Raw genomic sequence first — 18,510 nt, forward strand, 5'->3', positions numbered from 1 at the left:
ATGAATAGGCTGGAATCGAGAGCCATTTACGTCGGCCTTCAGCAGGCGGTACATCTTCTTCAAGATCACCCCGTGCAGATCCAGTGGGATAAGGTAACAGAAAAAAATTCGAGCGGAAATGGCAGAGGTGACGGAGATCCTCCTCTGGGCATAAAAATCTGTAAAGACTCTGTCGGCAATTTTCATTCCGGTGGACATCTGGGAAGCATGGTTCCTCAGCAGACACGATCTCCGCCCGGGAGAGTGGGACCTCCACCAAGAAGTCTTCGCAGAGGTGACAAGTCTTTGGGGAGTTCCTCCAGTCGACAGGATGACTTCTCGTCTCAACGAGAGACTTCAGAAAAATTGTTCCAGGTCAAAAGACTCTCAGGCAGTAGCAGTAGATGCTCTGGTAACCCAGTGACTATTCCGGTCAGTGTATTCCTTCCACTAGTTGATCCCAAAAGTTTTCAGGATAAAAGGAAGAACAAGGGTTTGGGCAATTTTCACTGCCCCAGACTGGCCAAGGTGGGCTTGGTGCTCAGATATTCAGGAGTTGCTTATTAAAAGATCCTGGCCTTTTTCTTCTTTGCAAGGACCTACTACGGTAGGTACCGGGCGTGTACCTAGACTTGCCGCGGCTACATGTGACGGCATGAATGTTCAGCGCCGAATCCTACCCCAAAAGGGTATTACCAAGGAAGTCATCCCCACTCTTGTTCGGGCCAGGAAATGAGTAACGTCTAGACATTACCATCGTTTTTGGAGAAAATATATGTCTTAGTGTAAATCCAAGACTGTTTCAATGTAAGTGTTTCAGAAAGGCGTTTTCTCCGTTACCTACAGGCTGGGGGAAATGCAGACTGCAGTTGGACTCCATCATGGTCCAGTTTTCAGCATTAAAAATTTTCTTTCTGAAACTATTAGCTTCCCTTCCGGAAGTTCAGTTTGCGTGAAAGACGTGTTGCACGTCCAACTTTCATTGGTACCTTCGGTGGCACCTTGGGATCGTCATGTGGTGTTGCAGTTTCTTCAATCGCATTGGTTTGAACCTTTACAGAAGGTGGAGTTGATATTCCTCACTTGGAAAGTGGTCAGTCTATTGGCCTTGGCATCTGCACGACAGATGTCTGAGTTAGCGGTCTTGCCTCTCAAGAGCACTTAGTTGATCTTCCTGGAAGATAGAGCTGAATTGAGGACACGTCAGCAATTTTTACCGAAGGTGGTTTCCTCGGTCCACATTAACCAACCTATTGTGGAGCCTGTGGCTACTGACGCCTTCGCTCAGTCAAAATCTCTGGATGTGGTCAGAGCGTTGAAGTTTAATGTCGCCAGAACGGCTCACATTTGGAAAACAGAGGCTCTGTTTGGCCTGTATGTTCCCAACAAGGTTTGGTGTCCTGCTTCCGAGCAGATCAGGGCATGCTGGATCCGGAACACCGTTTCAGCACGGTCATTCCACGGCTGGATTGCCGTTACCGATATCGGTGAAAGTCCTTTCTACTAAATAGATGGGCTCATTCTGGATGGCTGTCCGGTGGGATCTCGGCATAGCAACTTGCCGTGCAGCTACTTCAAGTTTGACACCTTGGCCGATGAAGACCTTAAGTTGGTCAATCGGTGCTGCAGAGTCATCCGCACTCTCCCGCCCATTCTAGAGCTTTGGTATAAACTCCATGGTTCTTGAAGTGACCCCAGCATCCTCTAAGACGTATGAGAAAATAGGATTTTAATAAATACCGGTAAATCCTTTTCTCTTAGTCCGTAGAGGATGCTGGGCGCCCGTCCCAGTGCGTACTGTATCTGCAGTTATTGGTTGCGGTTACACACAGGTTGTGTTACATTTTTTGTCAGCATATTGCTGCACATTCTTCATGCCGTTGGCTTGGGTTCTGTTAAATGCCACGTTCTGCGGCATTCTTGAGGTGTGAGCTGGTAAGATGCTCACCTTGGTTTAACAATAAATCCTTTCCTCGAAATGTCCGTCTCCCTGGGCACAGTTCCTTAAACTGGAGTCTGGAGGAGGGGCATAGAGGGAGGAGCCAGGTCACACCATTTGAAAGTCTTAAAGTGCCCATGTCTCCTGCGGATCCCGTCTATACCCCATGGTCTTAATGTGACCCCAGCATCCTCTACGGACTAAGAGAAAAGGATTTACCGGTAGGTATTAAAATCCTATTAAAACGCTGACAGCCTCACTGGGTCTGTGCAGCGTTGGGTGCGCTGGTGCCCTCTCTCCTATGTCTCCTCAGGACAGGCTTGTATTGTATTTCAGGCTGTGTTGTATGTGTATTGTACCTGTTTTTCTTATTCAATATGGTAAAATAGAAGTTATGCAGTGTTTATAATGCTAGATTCTCCCCTAGTTTATCAGGCTCAATATCATGTGAGCAGTGTAGTCAGTCATCTCAGAATGCCGATAACAATGTTGGGGAGTGTACAGAGTCCTCCTGATTGGGGGCTATCAAAACTATGATGTCTGATATGTCATCTCAGCTCACTGCAAATGCAAATAAAACTCAGAACTGCAACAATCAGTGGCAAGTCTAACTGCTAAACATCCCCCCTGTCTGCAACAGGTGCACAAAAGCTTGCTCTACCTGCACTCTATCAGATACTGATGATATACAGGATGATGTGGACCCCATAAGCTGGGATTTTACCCCTACCCAGGGTTTTGAACCCCTAATATTGGCTATTCGGGATGTGTTAAAGCTCCACCTGGAGGATGCTAATACTCAGCAGTAATTTTTCCTCCCAGAATACAAACTGACAGTGACATTTCCTGATTTCAAGGAATTGGATGACTTATTTAAAATAGCCTGGAAAAATCCAGATAAAAGATATCAGGTGTCCAAACGGTTTCTGCATACATTCCTCTTTGCCCCTGAAGGCAGAAAATTATGCAAAGAAACTTCAGCAGTGGATGTCTCAGTCTCTCGCCTTTCTAAAAAGGTGGTACTTCCTGCTCCGGGCTCCTTTACGGTAAAGGACCCGGCAGATAGGTAAATTGATGCCACTCTAAAATCTATTTACAGTGCTGGAGGTGTATCTCAAAGACCGGTCATTGCTGGTTGCTGGATGACACATGCAAATTCAGGAAGATCTTTCGGGTGATATGACACGGCAAGAGTCCTCTGTGACTCCCTTAAAGAGATTGGCAATATTAATGCTTGGACCTCTGCTATGGCTGTGTCTGCGCGCAGAGCCATATGGTTGCGTCAGTGGTTTGCTGACGCTGACTCCAAACGTAGTGTGGAATCTCTTCCCTTTACAGGTGAATGGCTCTTTGGAGGTGAATTAAACGCATAGATCTCCAAAGCTACTGCTGGGAAATCCATGTTTTTCCCTTCAGGAGCTCCGCCTGCTAGGCGTACCTACCTGGGCCCGTCTGCTCAGTCCTTTTGGTCCTCTAGATTTCGATCTAGAGCCGGGGGGCCTCCAACGCAGCTAGAAGCACCAGAGGTAAGCCTAAGAAACCAGCCGTTGCCGGATCTCAGGATCAGAGCACCAATTCTGCTTCCGCAAAGAATTCAGCAATGACGGTGCCCACCCACCCTGAGGGGATCTCGTGGTAGGAGCTCGGTTACGTCACTACAGCCACATCTGGGACTGTTCCCACCAAGATGCTTGGGTAAGGGACCTTATCTCTCAGAGTTACAGGCTGGAGATCGACTGATCTCATCCCCAACGATTTTTCAAATCAAGCTTACCAGATTTGGAAAATATGCGAGGTACGCAGTTACTGGCCATAAACAAGTTGGCCCAGTCCCAGGTCATTGTTCCAGTACCCCTACAACAATGAGGACATGGTTACTTTCTGCAGCGGGGTACACTGGTATTCCACAGGGAATAACATTGGGGTGTTGAGAAGGATCTTGATCCGAGGCACCAACAGGCTAAAGCTTTGACTGTTTCCAGGATGCACGGCACCGCCTCCTCTATATCCCCGCCTCCAGGCACTGGATCTCAATTTTTAAGTTGGTGCCTGCAGTGCAGGCAGCTAACAGGGAGGGCTGCGTTAGGCAGCCCTGAAAAGAGCTTTTCTGACAATCGCAATCCACAGGGGTTTTTTCTGTCTGGTACTGTGTCTTGCTATATTCTACTGTTACGCCCTAGAGCTACATTCTCCTATAATGTCTGCATCACTGGGCGGGAGATCTGTGGCTGAGCCTGCATTATGCAGTGCTGACGACGCAGATTTATCTCAGGAAAGTATTCCAGCTGAAGGTCCAGGTATTGGGGGTTCTGTACCACTCGGTCAGACTGCAGCACCGGTGGCACACCAAGACCCACCTTGGCTGCTTTTTCTAATTTGTTGACTACGCTAGTAACGAGGCTTGCGCACCCTGTGGGACCTCCTGTGCCTGTACAATCACATTTTGTCCGTTGTAAATCCACCATGGGTGGATTCTCTGTCGACCCAGTTACAGCAGTTAAATCAGTCTTTGGTTATACAAAAGTCCCCCTAGGACCAAAGGGTCATCTAAGCGGGCCATTTCTTCCTCAGAATCCACGCATGTTTTGGATACTTCATCCGATGTGGATGGCGTATATACTGACCCCACAGACACTGATACAGATGCTTCTGATGGGGATTCTATTACACGGGTGGATATTCCCGACCTCTTGGAGGCTATTGAACTGATTCTTCAGATCGATAATGAATCTGAACCTCCAGATACGTCTAAGAAACCTGATAAGTTCAAACGTCAGAAGGTTGCTAAATTAGTTTTGCCCCATTCTGACCATTTAGTTGACATATGTCAGGAATCCTGGGAGTCTCCAGGAAAGAAATTCTCCCCGTCTAAAAAGATGCTAACTCGTTATCCTCTCGCTGCAGAGTAAAGTAAAAATTGGGAAACACCGCCGCTGGTGGACTCACACGTCGCACGTCTTGTGGTTTCATCTACTCTGCCTGTCACTACCGTCACCTCTCTGAAGGAACCGATGGATAAGCATTTGGAGGGTTGCTTGAAGTCTATTTACACTCTTGCGGGTGCTGTGCATAGACCTGCTATAGCAGCTTCTTGGGCTGCAAAAGCTATTGAAACCTAGGTTCAAGAATTTGAAGCGGAGCTACCTAATATATTTCTGATAATGCCAGACAATGTCTGTCATATATTAGCACATCCTCTCACTACATTCAGGAGGTGGCCTCTGATGCAGGTGTCCTGGCAGCCAAAGCGTCTACTACGTCCATTCTGGCTCGCCGGATTCTGTGGTTGCGGTCCTGGTCTGTGGATCTGGACTCTAAAAAGACCTTGGAGGTGATCCCTTTTGAGGGAAACATCCTTTTTGGGGAAGATCTGAACAAGATTGTTGCTGACTTAGCGTCTGTTAAAACTGCATGTCTGCCGAGTACTAATCCTTCGGCTCCGAAGGCTAAAAGTACCACCTTTTCGACCTCCAAGTAAAGCAAAGGGTCAGGCGTACCCGAAACAAGCTCGCATTTCCAAAACCTCTAAGCCCAAACCTAAACGTTCCTGGGCCGCCCGTCAGCCTAGCCTAGGGTGGGAGGCCGCCCAGGTATGGTTACAGACCACTTCAGACGCCTGGGTGAGTGAAGTAGTCTCTCACGGATACGCCATCTCTTTCAAGAAACGTCCCCCTCGCCAGTTTTGCTCGACAAATATCCCTTCGGATCCGTTGAAAGCAAAAACTGTACATTTGGTGGTACAATCCCTCCTGGTAGTGCCGGTGCCTCTGGCTCAGGGAGGCAGGGGGTACTATTCAATGTTGTTCCTAGTTCTGAAACCGAATGGTTCCTCCCGGCCCATTCTCAACCTCAAGTCTTTGAACAAATTTGTGAAGTTATCCAAATTCCGTATGGAAACTCTTCGCTCTATTGTTCTGGCCTTGGAGCCCAAGTACTATATCAGGCCTGGCCAACCTGTGGCTCTCCAGGTGTTGTGAAACTACACATCCCAGCATGTCCTGCCACAGTTTTATCATTTCCTAATACCAAACTGTGATAGGGCATGCTGGGACTTGTAGTTTCACAACAGCTGGAGAGCCACAGGTTGGACAGGCCTTTACTATATGGTATCCCTGGACATACAGGATGCTTATCTTCATATACCTGATGCCATGTCGCATCATCAATATCTGCGGTTTGCTATTGGCAACTTCCTTATCAATTCCAGGCCTTGCCTTTTGGTCTGACCACGGCTCCGCAAATCTTCACCAAGGTCGTGGTGGCCCTGCTCCGCTGTCAGGGTATCAGGATCCTGCCGTATCTGGACGACTTGTTGATCCTGGAGAACTCCCCAGATGTTCTCCTTCTTCATCTGGAACTGATGGTTTCAATTCCTGCAAGCCCACGGGTGGCTCATCAACTGGAAGAAATCCTCACTGGTCCTTGCTCAAAGCATGGTGCACCTGGGGGCATTATTGGACACACACAACCAACGTTTGTTCTGGTCTCCGTAGAAGGTCCTGAAACTTCAGGACAAGGTACAATGCTTCCTGTCTCGCCTACGTGTATCGATACACTCGGCGATGTAAGTACTAGGCCTTTTGGTGTTGGCTTTCGACATGGTAGAGTACGCTCAATTTCATTCCCACCCTCTGCAGAGGTTAATCCTTTCCAAGTGGTACAGTCTTCCTCATTGGATCAGGTCTCAAATGATCTCCTTGAATCCGGAGGTTCGTCTGTCGCTGAGCTGGTGGCTGCAGGACCAACAGTTGAGCAGGGGCTGTCCCTTCTGTATCCCCAGCTGGGTCCTACTGACTACAGACGCCAGTCTACGGAGTTGGGGTGCGGTGCTAGAGCAATACTCTCTTCAGGGTCGGTGGACCAGGGAATAATCTCTCCTTCCGATAAACATTCTGGATTTGGAGGCAGTGTTCAATGATCCGAAACTGACCCTGGTACACAACAAGCCTGTTCAAGTACAGTCGTAAACAACACAAATGTGTGTCAGTCCCCTTTAAAAGCGCTCCTTTTAACTTGCAGCTGTGTTTCTTTATATGTAGCAGATCAGCCTCAGAACTGCTTAAACGAAAAACTTGTATCTTATACCAGAACAGACAAAGACTTTCACAGCGCTGTATTATAAAATCAGTCTCAACAGGATACCAAAATTTCCAATTCAATATGCATTTTTATCCACAGTAACAGGACAAATATGTTCAGGTATATTTGAACAATGAATGATTTTCCAGTATATGCCGGGTTGTTCAAATATTGGTCTAATATGTGTCCACTCAAAAGTGAATAATTCTCCAAGATAATATCGGGAAAAGTTCAAAAGACACACTTTATTTTTAAAATCCACCATTAAAAATCAAATCGCACTTTCATTATCCAAAGCATGAATAACATATCTTCTTTATGGCGGCAGCAGGCGGACGTGGTCACTATCCGGGAGACAGCAGAGAGCATTCCGTAACGGGAGGAGAGCAGAGCGGTTGAAGGCGCGTGCAGCGCCGGGAGGTTCACAGCCGGAGGACAGCCAGCGGAGGGAACGTTTGAGATTCACGGGTAACGCAATTCCCGAACAGAAAGCCCCCGCAATATACATCGGCGTCCAGCGGATCTGGTGAGCTCCCACCTGGGTATATCCATCTATCCCAGAACCTAACTGCAAAACCCCATGTTTTCTGATTGCTGCTGTGCATAAAGAAGATATGTTATTCATGCTTTGGATAATGAAAGTGCGATTTGATTTTTAATGGTGGATTTTAAAAATAAAGTGTGTCTTTTGAACTTTTCCCGATATTATCTTGGAGAATTATTCACTTTTGAGTGGACACATATTAGACCAATATTTGAACAACCCGGCATATACTGGAAAATCATTCATTGTTCAAATATACCTGAACATATTTGTCCTGTTACTGTGGATAAAAATGCATATTGAATTGGAAATTTTGGTATCCTGTTGAGACTGATTTTATAATACAGCGCTGTGAAAGTCTTTGTCTGTTCTGGTATAAGATACAGTCGTAAACAACGCCACCACGGTTGCATACATAAATCATCAAGGCGGCACTCGAAGTCGCATGGCAATGATGGAAGTGTCAAAGATTCTTCTATGGGCAGAACGCCATCTGCCAGCTGTATCGGCTGTGTTCATTCCGGGGGTCCTCAACTAGGAAGCGGACTTCCTCAGTCGTCAGGACGTACACGCCGGAGAGTGGAGCCTCCATCCAAAAGTATTTCAACTCCTAGTGGACAAGTGTGGCCTACCAGATGTCTCGACACAATCACAAAGTTCCGGTCTTCGGAGCAAGGACAAGGGATCCTCAAGCAGCGTTCGTGGACGCACTGGCTATTCCATGGAACTTTTCGGCTGCCGTACGTGTTCTCTCCGGTGTCAGTCCTGCCCAGAGTAATAAGGAAGTTCAAGCAAGAAGGAGGAATCCTACTTCTGATCGCTTAAGCTTGGCCCAGACGGCATTGGTTTTCAGACCTACAGGGTCTCTCGTTAGAGTATTCTCTTCTGCTTCCACAGCGACCAGACCTCCTTGTTCAGGGCCCCTGTGTCTACCAGGATTTGGCCCGGCTGGCTTTGACGGCGTGGCTCTTGGAGCTTCAGTCCTGAGATCCAAAGGTTTTCCTGAGGCGGTCATTCAAACTGTGTTGAAGGCCCGTAAGCCGGCTTCTGCCCGGATTTATCATAGGGTCTGGAATTTTTTTTTTGCTTGGTGGGCAACTAACAATTATGATGCATACAAGTTCAGTACCGTCAACTCTTGGCTTTTCTGCAACAGGGCCTTTGTCTGGCCTCCCTCAAAGTTCATATTTCTGCCTTGTCGGTTTGGTTTCAGAGAAAAATTGCGACTCTTCCTGACGTTCGCACATTCACTCAGGGTGTTGCGGATTCAGCCTCCTTATGTGCCACCTTTGGCCACGTGGGATCTGTCGGTGTTTTTGGAGGCCTTACAAGAGTCTCCGTTTGAACCTCTTGAGTCTGTGATCCTGAAATGGCTTACACCTAAGGTCTTGTTTTTACTGTCTATTGCCTCTGCTGGACGGGTTTCAGACTTGGGTGCCTTATCCTGTAGGTCTCCCTTTCTGATTTTCCACCGTGACAGGGCAGTTCTTAGAACGTGCCCTGGTTATCTACCTAAGGTGGTGTCTTCTTTCCACCTTAACTAAGAGATTGTGGTTCCGGCCCTTATCTCTCCTGATTTGTCCTCCAAAGAGCTGTCTTTGGATGTGGTACGGACTCTCCGTATCTATGTGAAGAGGACAGCCTCCATTAGGAAGTCTGATACTCTCTTTGTACTGTTTGGTTTTCACAAACGTGGCTGGCCTGCTAACAAGCAGACCGTGGCCAGGTGGATTAGAATGGTGATTGCACATGCTTATGTACAGGCTCGTCTGCCAACTCCTGCTACCATCAAAGCCCGTTCTACTTGGTCGGTTGGACCTTCCTGGGCGGCCTCCTGGTGCGACCCTTGAACAACTGTGCAAGGCGGCTACGTGGTCTTCAGTGAACACGTTCATAAGGTTCTATGCCTTCGATACTTCCGCCTCCCAGGATGCTTCTTTTGGACGCCGGGTTCTTGTGCCTGCTACAGTGCGTCCGCTCCCATGAGGAACTGCTTTCGGACATCCCCGGTGTTATTCCCTGTGGAACCCCAGTGTACCCCGCTGCAGAAAAGGAGATTTATGGTAAAAACTTAACGTTGTTAAATCTTTCTGCGAGGTACACTGGATTCCACAGGGCACCAGCCCTGACGCACTTAGCTTCTTTGGGTTGGTATGGCATTAGCCGCTGATACCTTCTCCTGTCATAAGAATGTGATGTCTGTGGCTACTAACTGTTGTCGTCTTTTACCTGCTACTGCATTGGATTGATTAACAAAACTGAGCTCCAGTGCCCGGAGGCTGGGATATAGAGGAGGCGGCGCTATGCATCCTGGGAACAGTCAAAGCTTTTAGCCTGTTGGTACCTCGGATCAAGATCCTACTCTACACCCCGATGTTATTTCCTGTTGAATCCAGTGTACCTCGCAGAAAAAGATTTAACAAGGGTAATTTCTTACCATAAATCTCCTTTTTTCAGACTTAACGGGGAAGAGGCTTCCATTCGACCCTGTTCCTGGTATCAAAGCCCAACGGGTCACACTGGCCAGTTCTCAACCTCAAATCTCTGAACAGGTTTGTGAAAATTTCTAAGTTTTGCATGAAAATCCTGGGGTCCATAGTTTTGGCCATGGAACTTGGGACTTTATGGCCTTACTGGATATACAGGATGCATATCTGCATATTCATATTGCACTTTCACATCAGCGATTCCTGCAGTTATCTATCTGCAACCACCATTATCCGTGCCAGGCACTTCCATTTCGCCTAGCTTCGGCTCCATGGCAGCACACCTTCGTCATCGGGGAGTCCGAATTCTCCCATACCTGGACGACCTACTGATCCTGGCAATCTCACACGAGGTTCTCCTCAGTCATATTCAACTTGCAGTATCCTTCCTACAATGTCACAGATGGCTGATAAGTTGGAAAAAGTCCTTCCTTACACCGTCGCAGCGGATGTTACACCTGGGAGCACTGCTGGGCTCCCAATGTCAATGATTTTTTCCTATCAACAGACAAGATTTTGAAAGGGAGAAAGAAAATACACCAGTTCCTTCATCGTCCTCGAGTGTCCGTCCATTCGGCTATTCAAGTTCTCGGTCTGATGGTCTTAACATTCAACATGGTCGAATTTGCACAGTTTCGTTCTCGCCCTCTGCAGGGACTGATTCTTTCAAAGTGGAACAGTCCGCTTCATTGCATCAAGTCAGAAATTATAACTCTGACTCCGGAGGTTAGGCTTTCACTGACTTGATGGCTCCACAACCAGCACCTGGACAAGGGGCCGACACTTCTGGAGCCCCAACATTCGGTCCAGGGGCGATGGAGCCTGGCAGAGTCTTAATTACCAATCAATGTTGTTGGAACTGAGAGCAGTGTACAATGCGTTGACCCTAGTCCGCACAGTTCTTCATGGCAGACCTATTCAGGCCCAGTCAGACAACACCACAGCAGTGGCCTACACTGCGAGTGCCAACACATCAATGTTGGCACTCGCAGCCGAACATCCTTTTCCAGCCATATCGGCGGTCGTCCTCAACTGGGAAGCTGAATTCCTCAGTCGTCAGGATGTTCACACTGGAGAATGGGCTCTTTACCCAGAGGTCTTTCAACCCCTAGTGGACAGGTTGGGCCTGCCGGATGTGGATCTTATGGCCTCGCGCCACAAACACAAAGTTCAGGGATCCGCAAGCAGCATTCGTATACGCCTTATCGGTCCATTGGACATTTTGTCTACCATAGATATTTCCTCCAGTGTCTCTGCTACCTCTGGTGCTTCCCGGTTTTTATTGCATTGACTTCTAGTTCCATTTTTCTTCTCTTCTTTCCACTTCCTGGTTTGAGCTGGTTAACAAAACTGAATGCCTGAGCATAAGGGAGAGGAGCAGAGCATTCTGGGATCTGCTGAAAACGTAACTTCTTGGTGCCCGGATTCTCGTCCACCACCTACAACCCTCTGGTTCCCCTGTGGACTCTATGAACTTAGAGCATTAACAGAGGTAAGTCTACCATAACTCCTTTTTTGTTTGGTATAAAGCATGTGCCATATCTTCTAGTAGATTCTCATTTATTTGGCATAAAGCAAAGACTATGATCGTTTCATATCTTCTTTATTTTATGTACTAGAGCGGTAGGGTATGTTTTGGGTTTGTGGACTTACTGCAGTGTCTTTGTTCCATAACAGAGAAAATAAACCGAATGCTTCATAGGCATTGATTTTCAATATGTTCAGTGTTTTATCAAAGTGCATTGCTTCAACCTCAACTATCCATCTTAGAATTTGTAACTCTTAATTTCAGCAGCGGGGTACACTGGTATTCCACAGGGAATACATCAGGGTGTATAGTTTGATCTTGATCCGGGGCATCAACAGGCTAAAGCTTTGACTGTTCCCAGGATGCATTGCATGGCCTCCTCTATAACCCTGCCTCCGAGCTCAGTTTGTAAGTTGGTGCCTGCAGAGCAGGTCACTAACAGGTGGGGCTGCGCTAGGCAGCCCTGAAAAGAGCTTTTAAGAAGGCTTCAAGGGCCTCAGCACTATTTGTCATTCTGACATTTTGTGCTGCGGCTCCATTACCTCCCCAGCAGCCCTGCATACTCCCGCGGCCTGGTTCCCGGGTACTTTCACCAGAGGCGCACCAGTCCACAGGCACACCGCCGCTGATGCTCTCCTGGATCGCGTGGCTGCACATCAGGGAGGAGGTAAGAGGGTCCCCCAGGTGGGACCAGCCGGTAATTTGCAGTCTCAGGTGACGGACTACGCCGCTTGCGTGGAATCTGTACTGCACAGGGACCCCACTATATCCACCAGGGCAGGGAGCACAGGTCAGATTTACTAAAGCCCGTTTTACATTGCCTCCACAGTACCTGGTGGTGAGGAGCAGCCCCTCCCCCATCTACTGCTGGTGTTCCTGCCCTGGAGCTGCATTTACCTCTCCTCACTCCCTGACAGAGATTTTGGCGCCATCTTAACACTGCTAGCTGGGTTAATCCTTTCCAAGTGGGACGGCCTTCCTCATTGGATCAGATCTCAAATGATCTCCTTGACTCCGGAGGTTCATCTGTCACTGATGTGGTGGCTACAGGACCAACAGTTGAGCAGGGGCCGTCCCTTCTGGATCCCCAACTGGGTCCTACTGACTACGGACGTTAATCTGTGAGGTTGGGGCATGGTGCTAGAGCAACACTTTCTCCAGGGTCGGTGGACCAAGGAGGAATCGCTCCTCCTGATAAACATTCTGGAATTGCGAACAGTGTTCAATGCTTTGACTCTTGCCCTGCCTCTGATACAGAATAGGCTTGTTCAAGTACAATCGGACAACGCCACCACGGTGACATACATAAAACATCAAGGCGGCACTCAAAGCCACATGGCAATGATGGAAGTGTCAAAAATCCTTCATTGGGCGGAACGCCATCTGCCAGCAATATCAGTAATGTTAATTCCGGGAGTCCTCAACTTGGAAGCGGATTTCCTCAGTCTTCAGGACATGCATGCTGGAGAGAGGAGTCTTCATCAGGAAGTCTTTCAACTCCTAGTGTACAAGTAGGGCCTACCAGATGTATACCTGATGGCATCTCGACACAGTCACAAAGTTCCGGTCTTCGGATCAAGGACAAGGGATCCTCAAGCAGTGTTCGTGGACGCACTGGCAATTCCATGGAACTTTTTGGCTTCTGTACGTGTTCCCTCCAGTGTCACTCCTGCCCAGGGTTCTGTGGAAGTTCAAGCAAGGAGGAGGAATACTACTTCTAGTCGCTCTAGCATGGCCCAGACGGCATTGGTTCGCAGACCTACAGGGTCTGTCGATAAAGCGTCGTCTTCTACACTCTCAACGCCCAGACCTCCTCGTTCAGGGCCCTTGTGTCTACCCGGACCTGGCCAGACTGACTTTGACGGCGTGGCTCTTGAAGCTTCACTCCTGAGATCCAAAGGATTTTCTGAGGCGGTTATCCAAACTATGCTAAATACACGCAAACCGGCTTCTGCACGGATTTATTATAGGGTCTGCAATTCTAACTGCCAAGTTTAGTGCTTCCAGGCTTCTGGCTTTTTTGCAACAGGGCCTGGACTTAAGGACTTCATCCGGCCTCCCTCAAGGAGTGTGGTTTCGACAGAAAATTGTGTCTATTCCTGACGTTCATACATTCACTCAGGGTGTGCTGCGGATTCAACCTCCCTATATCCCTCCTGTGGCTCCATGGGATTTGTCTGTTGTCCTGAATGCCCTGCAAGAGTCTCCCTTTGAACCTCTTGAAACGGTGGACCTTAAATGGCTCACTGCCAAGGTCCTCTTTTTGCTGGCTATTGCCTCTGCTAGAAGGGTTTCCGAGTTAGGCGCATTGTCATGCCGTCCGCCCTTTCTGATATTTCACCGTGACCGGGCGGTTCTTTGAATTCGCCCAGGTTTTTTGCCTAAGGTGGTATAATCTTTTCACCTTAACCAAGAGATTGTGGTTCTGGCCTTTATCTCTTCTGACTTGTCCTCCAAAGAGCGGTCTTTGAATGTGGTACGGGCTCTCCATATATACGTGCAATATATCCATATATTAGGAGGTCTGATTCTCTATTTGTTCTTTCTAGTTTTCACAAACGTGGCTGACCTGCGAACAATTGACCTTTGGCCATATGGATTAGATAGGAGATTGCACAAGCTTATGTGCAGGCCGGGCTCCCAACTCTTTGGGTTTGTATGGCATTAGCCGCTGGTCCCTTCTCCTGTCGTGAGAATGTGGTTCTATGCGACTAACATCTGCCTTCTCTTTTACCTGCTACTGCATTGAATTGGTTAACGAAACTGAGCTCCTGTGCACGGAGGCAGGGTTGCAGAGGAGGCCATGCAATGCATCCTGGGAACAGTCAAAACTTTAGCCTGTTGGTGCCTCAGATCAAGATCCAACTCTACACCCAGATGTATTCCCTGTGGAACCCAGTGTATCTCACAGAAAGAGATTTAATCATGGTAAGTCTACCATAAATCTCCTTTTTGCACATTCTTTTTAGACCATGTATACATAGGTGATTTTTTTTTCTTTTTGGCCTGTTTTAGTTGGTACAACCTCAGGATGAAAAACTTGAACACTTCTGGATTGATTTTAATGTTGTCAGCCAGTGTGTTTCCTTCTACGTTCAAAATAAAGAGGTGAGCATTGCCAGTAAAACGTTTTGAACTATTGTTTTAGCAATATTTTGCATGTATCATCAAAATGTATTTGTAATAAAGTTTCATTAAAGCTAAGAGAAATTGATATTGGAGCTCTAATGAATCAGGAATGTTTTCATTGTAGGTAGGCTCCGTCAATATTTTTATTTAATTTTCTTTATATATTGAAATGGTTCAACAAAATATACTGCATATACAAACCGTAAAAGATTTGCATACAGACAACCGCAAATAGCCTTCATGGTACCTATAAAAATTGACAGTGAAGAACAAGGTCAGTGATCCACATTAACAGTGGCGTACCAACAGCCCGTGTGGGAGGGCGCGGACGATGATGCTCCTGCCAGTGTTATGCAGATTACATGCTGTCTAGCTATCCGCATGTAATCTGCTGAAAATGGCCACTGCCTAGAGGAGACAAATGTTAGAGGTCCTATGTGACCTCTAGTGTTTGTCAAAGAAGTGCCAGGAACGCTGGTGCCGCTGGCAGGAGATGCAGAAAGCTCCATCTTCTGCTCTGGCATTTTCTGCGGTTGCATCTTCCGCTGTGAAATCCCTGGCATCAAGCATGAAACCCAGAGTATGAGACCCCTGACAATGAGCAGATAATTTAAAAGTAATTAGAGGCTCTTTTCTGTTGGAGGTATATGTGAGGGCACTGTTTTCTCATAACTACTATCCTGGATATAGAAAAATTAGGGGCATTTAGCACAAATTTGGAATATGTGTAAGGATTGGGTGGCATAACTGAAACCCAGGAGATGCCAAGAATATAATCAGGAGTAAGACTTTCCTGCCTGAAGTTCTGGATAGTGAATAAATGGCAAAAACATAGTGTGCCATACTCAAACCTATGCGTTTTTAAAGAAATCTCCATAATTAGCATGTTGTGGCAATTAGTGGGTACTTAGGTAGAGAAGTGGAGAGCCTGGAATGATTGTCCTAGCCCAGGGGTGGGGAACCTCCGTTTGGTCCGGCCCACCAGCTTGTGTCAGTGAGACACGCTGCCGCTCAGTCCGGCGGCAGGGTGTCTCAGCTGTCAGAACAGGGAGCAGAGCGCGGCTGTCGGGTGGGAGCGGCGGCGTGTAGTACTTCAAACCAGCCGCCGGTCCGTGAGCCAATCAGAGCTCGCGGACTGGCAGCCAATCAGGAGCCGCGGCTGCCGGTCCGCGAGCTCTGATTGGCTCTCGAACAGGCGGCTGGTTTGAAGTACTACACGCCGCCGCTCCCACCCGACAGCCGCGCTCTCCTCCGTGTCCCACGGTAAGCAGCACGGAGGGGAGGGGGGAGGGCATCTGTATACCTGGCAGAGTGAGGGCATTTGTATGCCTGGCACTGTGGGGGCATTTGTATACCTGGCACTGTGGGGGCATCTGTATAACTGGCACTGTGGGGGCATCTGTATACCTGGCACTGTGGGGACATCTGTATACCTGGCACTGTGAGGGGCATTTGTATACCTGGCACTGTGGGGGCATATGTATACCTGGCACTGTGAGGGGCATCTGTATACCTGGCACTGTGGGGACATCTGTATACCTGGCACTGTGAGGGGCATTTGTATACCTGGCACTGTGGGGGCATATGTATACCTGGCACTGTGGGGGGCATCTGTATAACTGGCACTGTGAGGGGCATTTGTTTACCTGGCACTGTGGGGGCATCTGTATACCTGGCACTGTGGGGGCATCTGTATACCTGGCACTGTGGGGCATCTGTATACCTGGCACTGTGGGGGCATCTGTATACCTGGCACTGTGGGGACATCTGTATACCTAGCACTGTGAGGGGCATTTGTATACCTGGCACTGTGGGGGCATATGTACACCTGGCACTGTGGGGGGCATTTATATACCTGGCACTGTGGGGGGCATTTGTATACCTGGCACTGTGGGGGGCATCTGTATAACTGGCACTGTGAGGGGCATTTGTATACCTGGCACTGTGGGGGCATCTGTATACCTGGCACTGTGGGGGCATCTGTATACCTGGCACTGTGGGGACATCTGTATACCTAGCACTGTGAGGGGCATTTGTATACCTGGCACTGTGGGGGCATCTGTATACCTGGCACTGTGGGGGCATCTGTATACCTGGCACTGTAGGGGGGCATTTGTATACCTGGCACTGTGGGGGGCATCTGTATACCTGGCACTGTGGGGGGCATTTGTATACCTGGCACTGTGGGGGGCATTTGTATACCTGGCACTGTGGGGGGCATTTGTATACCTGGCACTGTGGGGGGCATTTGTATACCTGGCACTGTGGGGGGCATTTGTATACCTGGCACTGTGGGGGGCATTTGTATACCTGGCACTGTGGGGGCATCTGTATAGCTGGCACTGTGAGGGGCATTTGTATACCTTGCACTGTGGGGGCATCTGTATACCTGGCACTGTGGGGACATCTGTATACCTGGCACTGTGAGGGGGACATTTGTATACCTGGCACTGTGAGGGGCATTTGTATACCTGGCACTGAGGGGCATTTGTATACCTGGCACTATGGGGGCATTTGTATACCTGGCACTGTGGGGGCAATTGTGGATCTGGCACCGCAGTATTGGGGGCATATGTGTATCACGTCCCATTTTAACTGTCCACACCCATTTTTTGGGCGCGTGCGCCTCCGGCGCGCGCACACAGTACCTCGGGGCAGGGTAATTTTTTAAGTTGAGAATTATTGTATGGCCCCCGAAGGATTTTATAAATATCCAAATGGCCCTCGGTAGAAAAAAGGTTCCCCACCCCTGTCCTAGCCAAATTAAAGTCAGACTGGGGTCATTGCCATCCATCATAGAATCGTAGAATTTCATAAAAATATTAAAAATGGGATTTTGTGAAGGGCCAATATCTTCTAATACGTGACATTAAGGGGGGTATTCAGTTAGTGCGGTCTTTTCGATCAGTTGAAAAAACTGCACTTTTATCCTGTTTAAGTCGAATTTACATTCGACCTATTCAATGCCTGTGCCATTTTTTCGACAGGTAGAAAAATTTGGCACTGACGAAAACCACGTATATCGTGAATTTGCCGCTGATAGACCCGTTTTGTCAAATTGGTGGGTTGGGTTTTGGCTGATTCGACAAAAAGCGAAGATGGTTTACGCAAGGGGCGAAAATGCAAGAAAATTGAATACCCTGTGTCGAATTAGTGTCGTTTTTTCGACCAATCGAAAAAACTGCACTTAATTGAATACCCCCATAAAACGGTCAATGCCGGGAGATTTTACTTTTGGTAACAAGAATTATTAGATGTTACCACACCCAGCAGCAGTAAGTAAATTTTTATTTTATTCTTGATTCCTCCATTAAGCCACGAAGGAGGAAATTCAGGGCCTAATTCAGACCTGAACGCTGCTGTGCGTTTTCACACAGTGGCGATCAGGTCTGAACTGCGCCGGCGCCGTAGTGCATGCCAGAGAGCTGATGGCCATCTCAGGCCTGACGGGCAGAGGCGTTTGCTTGGAGGGGGCGGGGTGGCGGCGTTTGGCCGCAGTTTTGGGGGCGCGGTCCGGGCAACGCAGGTGTTCCCAGATCACTTGCGGGTCGGGCCGCAACGGCTGCGTGACGAAAAAACTGCACTTTATTGAATATCCCCGTAAAACTGTCAATGCTGGGAGATTTTACTTTTGGTAACAAGAATTATTAGATGTTACCACACCCAGCAGCAGTAAGTAAATTTCTATTTTATTTTTGATTCCTCCATTAAGCCACGAAGTAGGAAATTCAGGGCCTAATTCAGACCTGAACGCTGCTGTGCGTTTTCGCACAGCGGGCGATCAGGTCTGAACTGCGCCAGCGCCGTAGTGCATGCCAGAGAGCTG

The 18,510-nt window shown here is 48.2% G+C and overlaps 1 protein-coding gene across 6 annotated transcripts in view; it reads left to right on the forward strand.

The window, feature by feature from the left end:
• Positions 1-18,510, forward strand: part of SYCP2L (synaptonemal complex protein 2 like) — a 905,846-nt gene that overhangs the window by 395,593 nt on the left and 491,743 nt on the right. For 5 of the 6 annotated variants that reach the window (XM_063923155.1, XM_063923156.1, XM_063923153.1 and 2 more), the window contains exon 13: positions 14,571-14,663. The exons of the other annotated variant lie outside the window; for it this stretch is intronic. In XM_063923155.1, the coding sequence (XP_063779225.1) occupies positions 14,571-14,663 (93 nt within the window). The remainder of the gene's footprint in view (positions 1-14,570; positions 14,664-18,510) is intronic. 6 annotated transcript variants of the gene reach the window in all.

The sequence above is a fragment of the Pseudophryne corroboree genome, chromosome 5, assembly GCF_028390025.1.
Source record: "Pseudophryne corroboree isolate aPseCor3 chromosome 5, aPseCor3.hap2, whole genome shotgun sequence".
Taxonomy (NCBI): Eukaryota; Metazoa; Chordata; class Amphibia; order Anura; family Myobatrachidae; genus Pseudophryne; species Pseudophryne corroboree.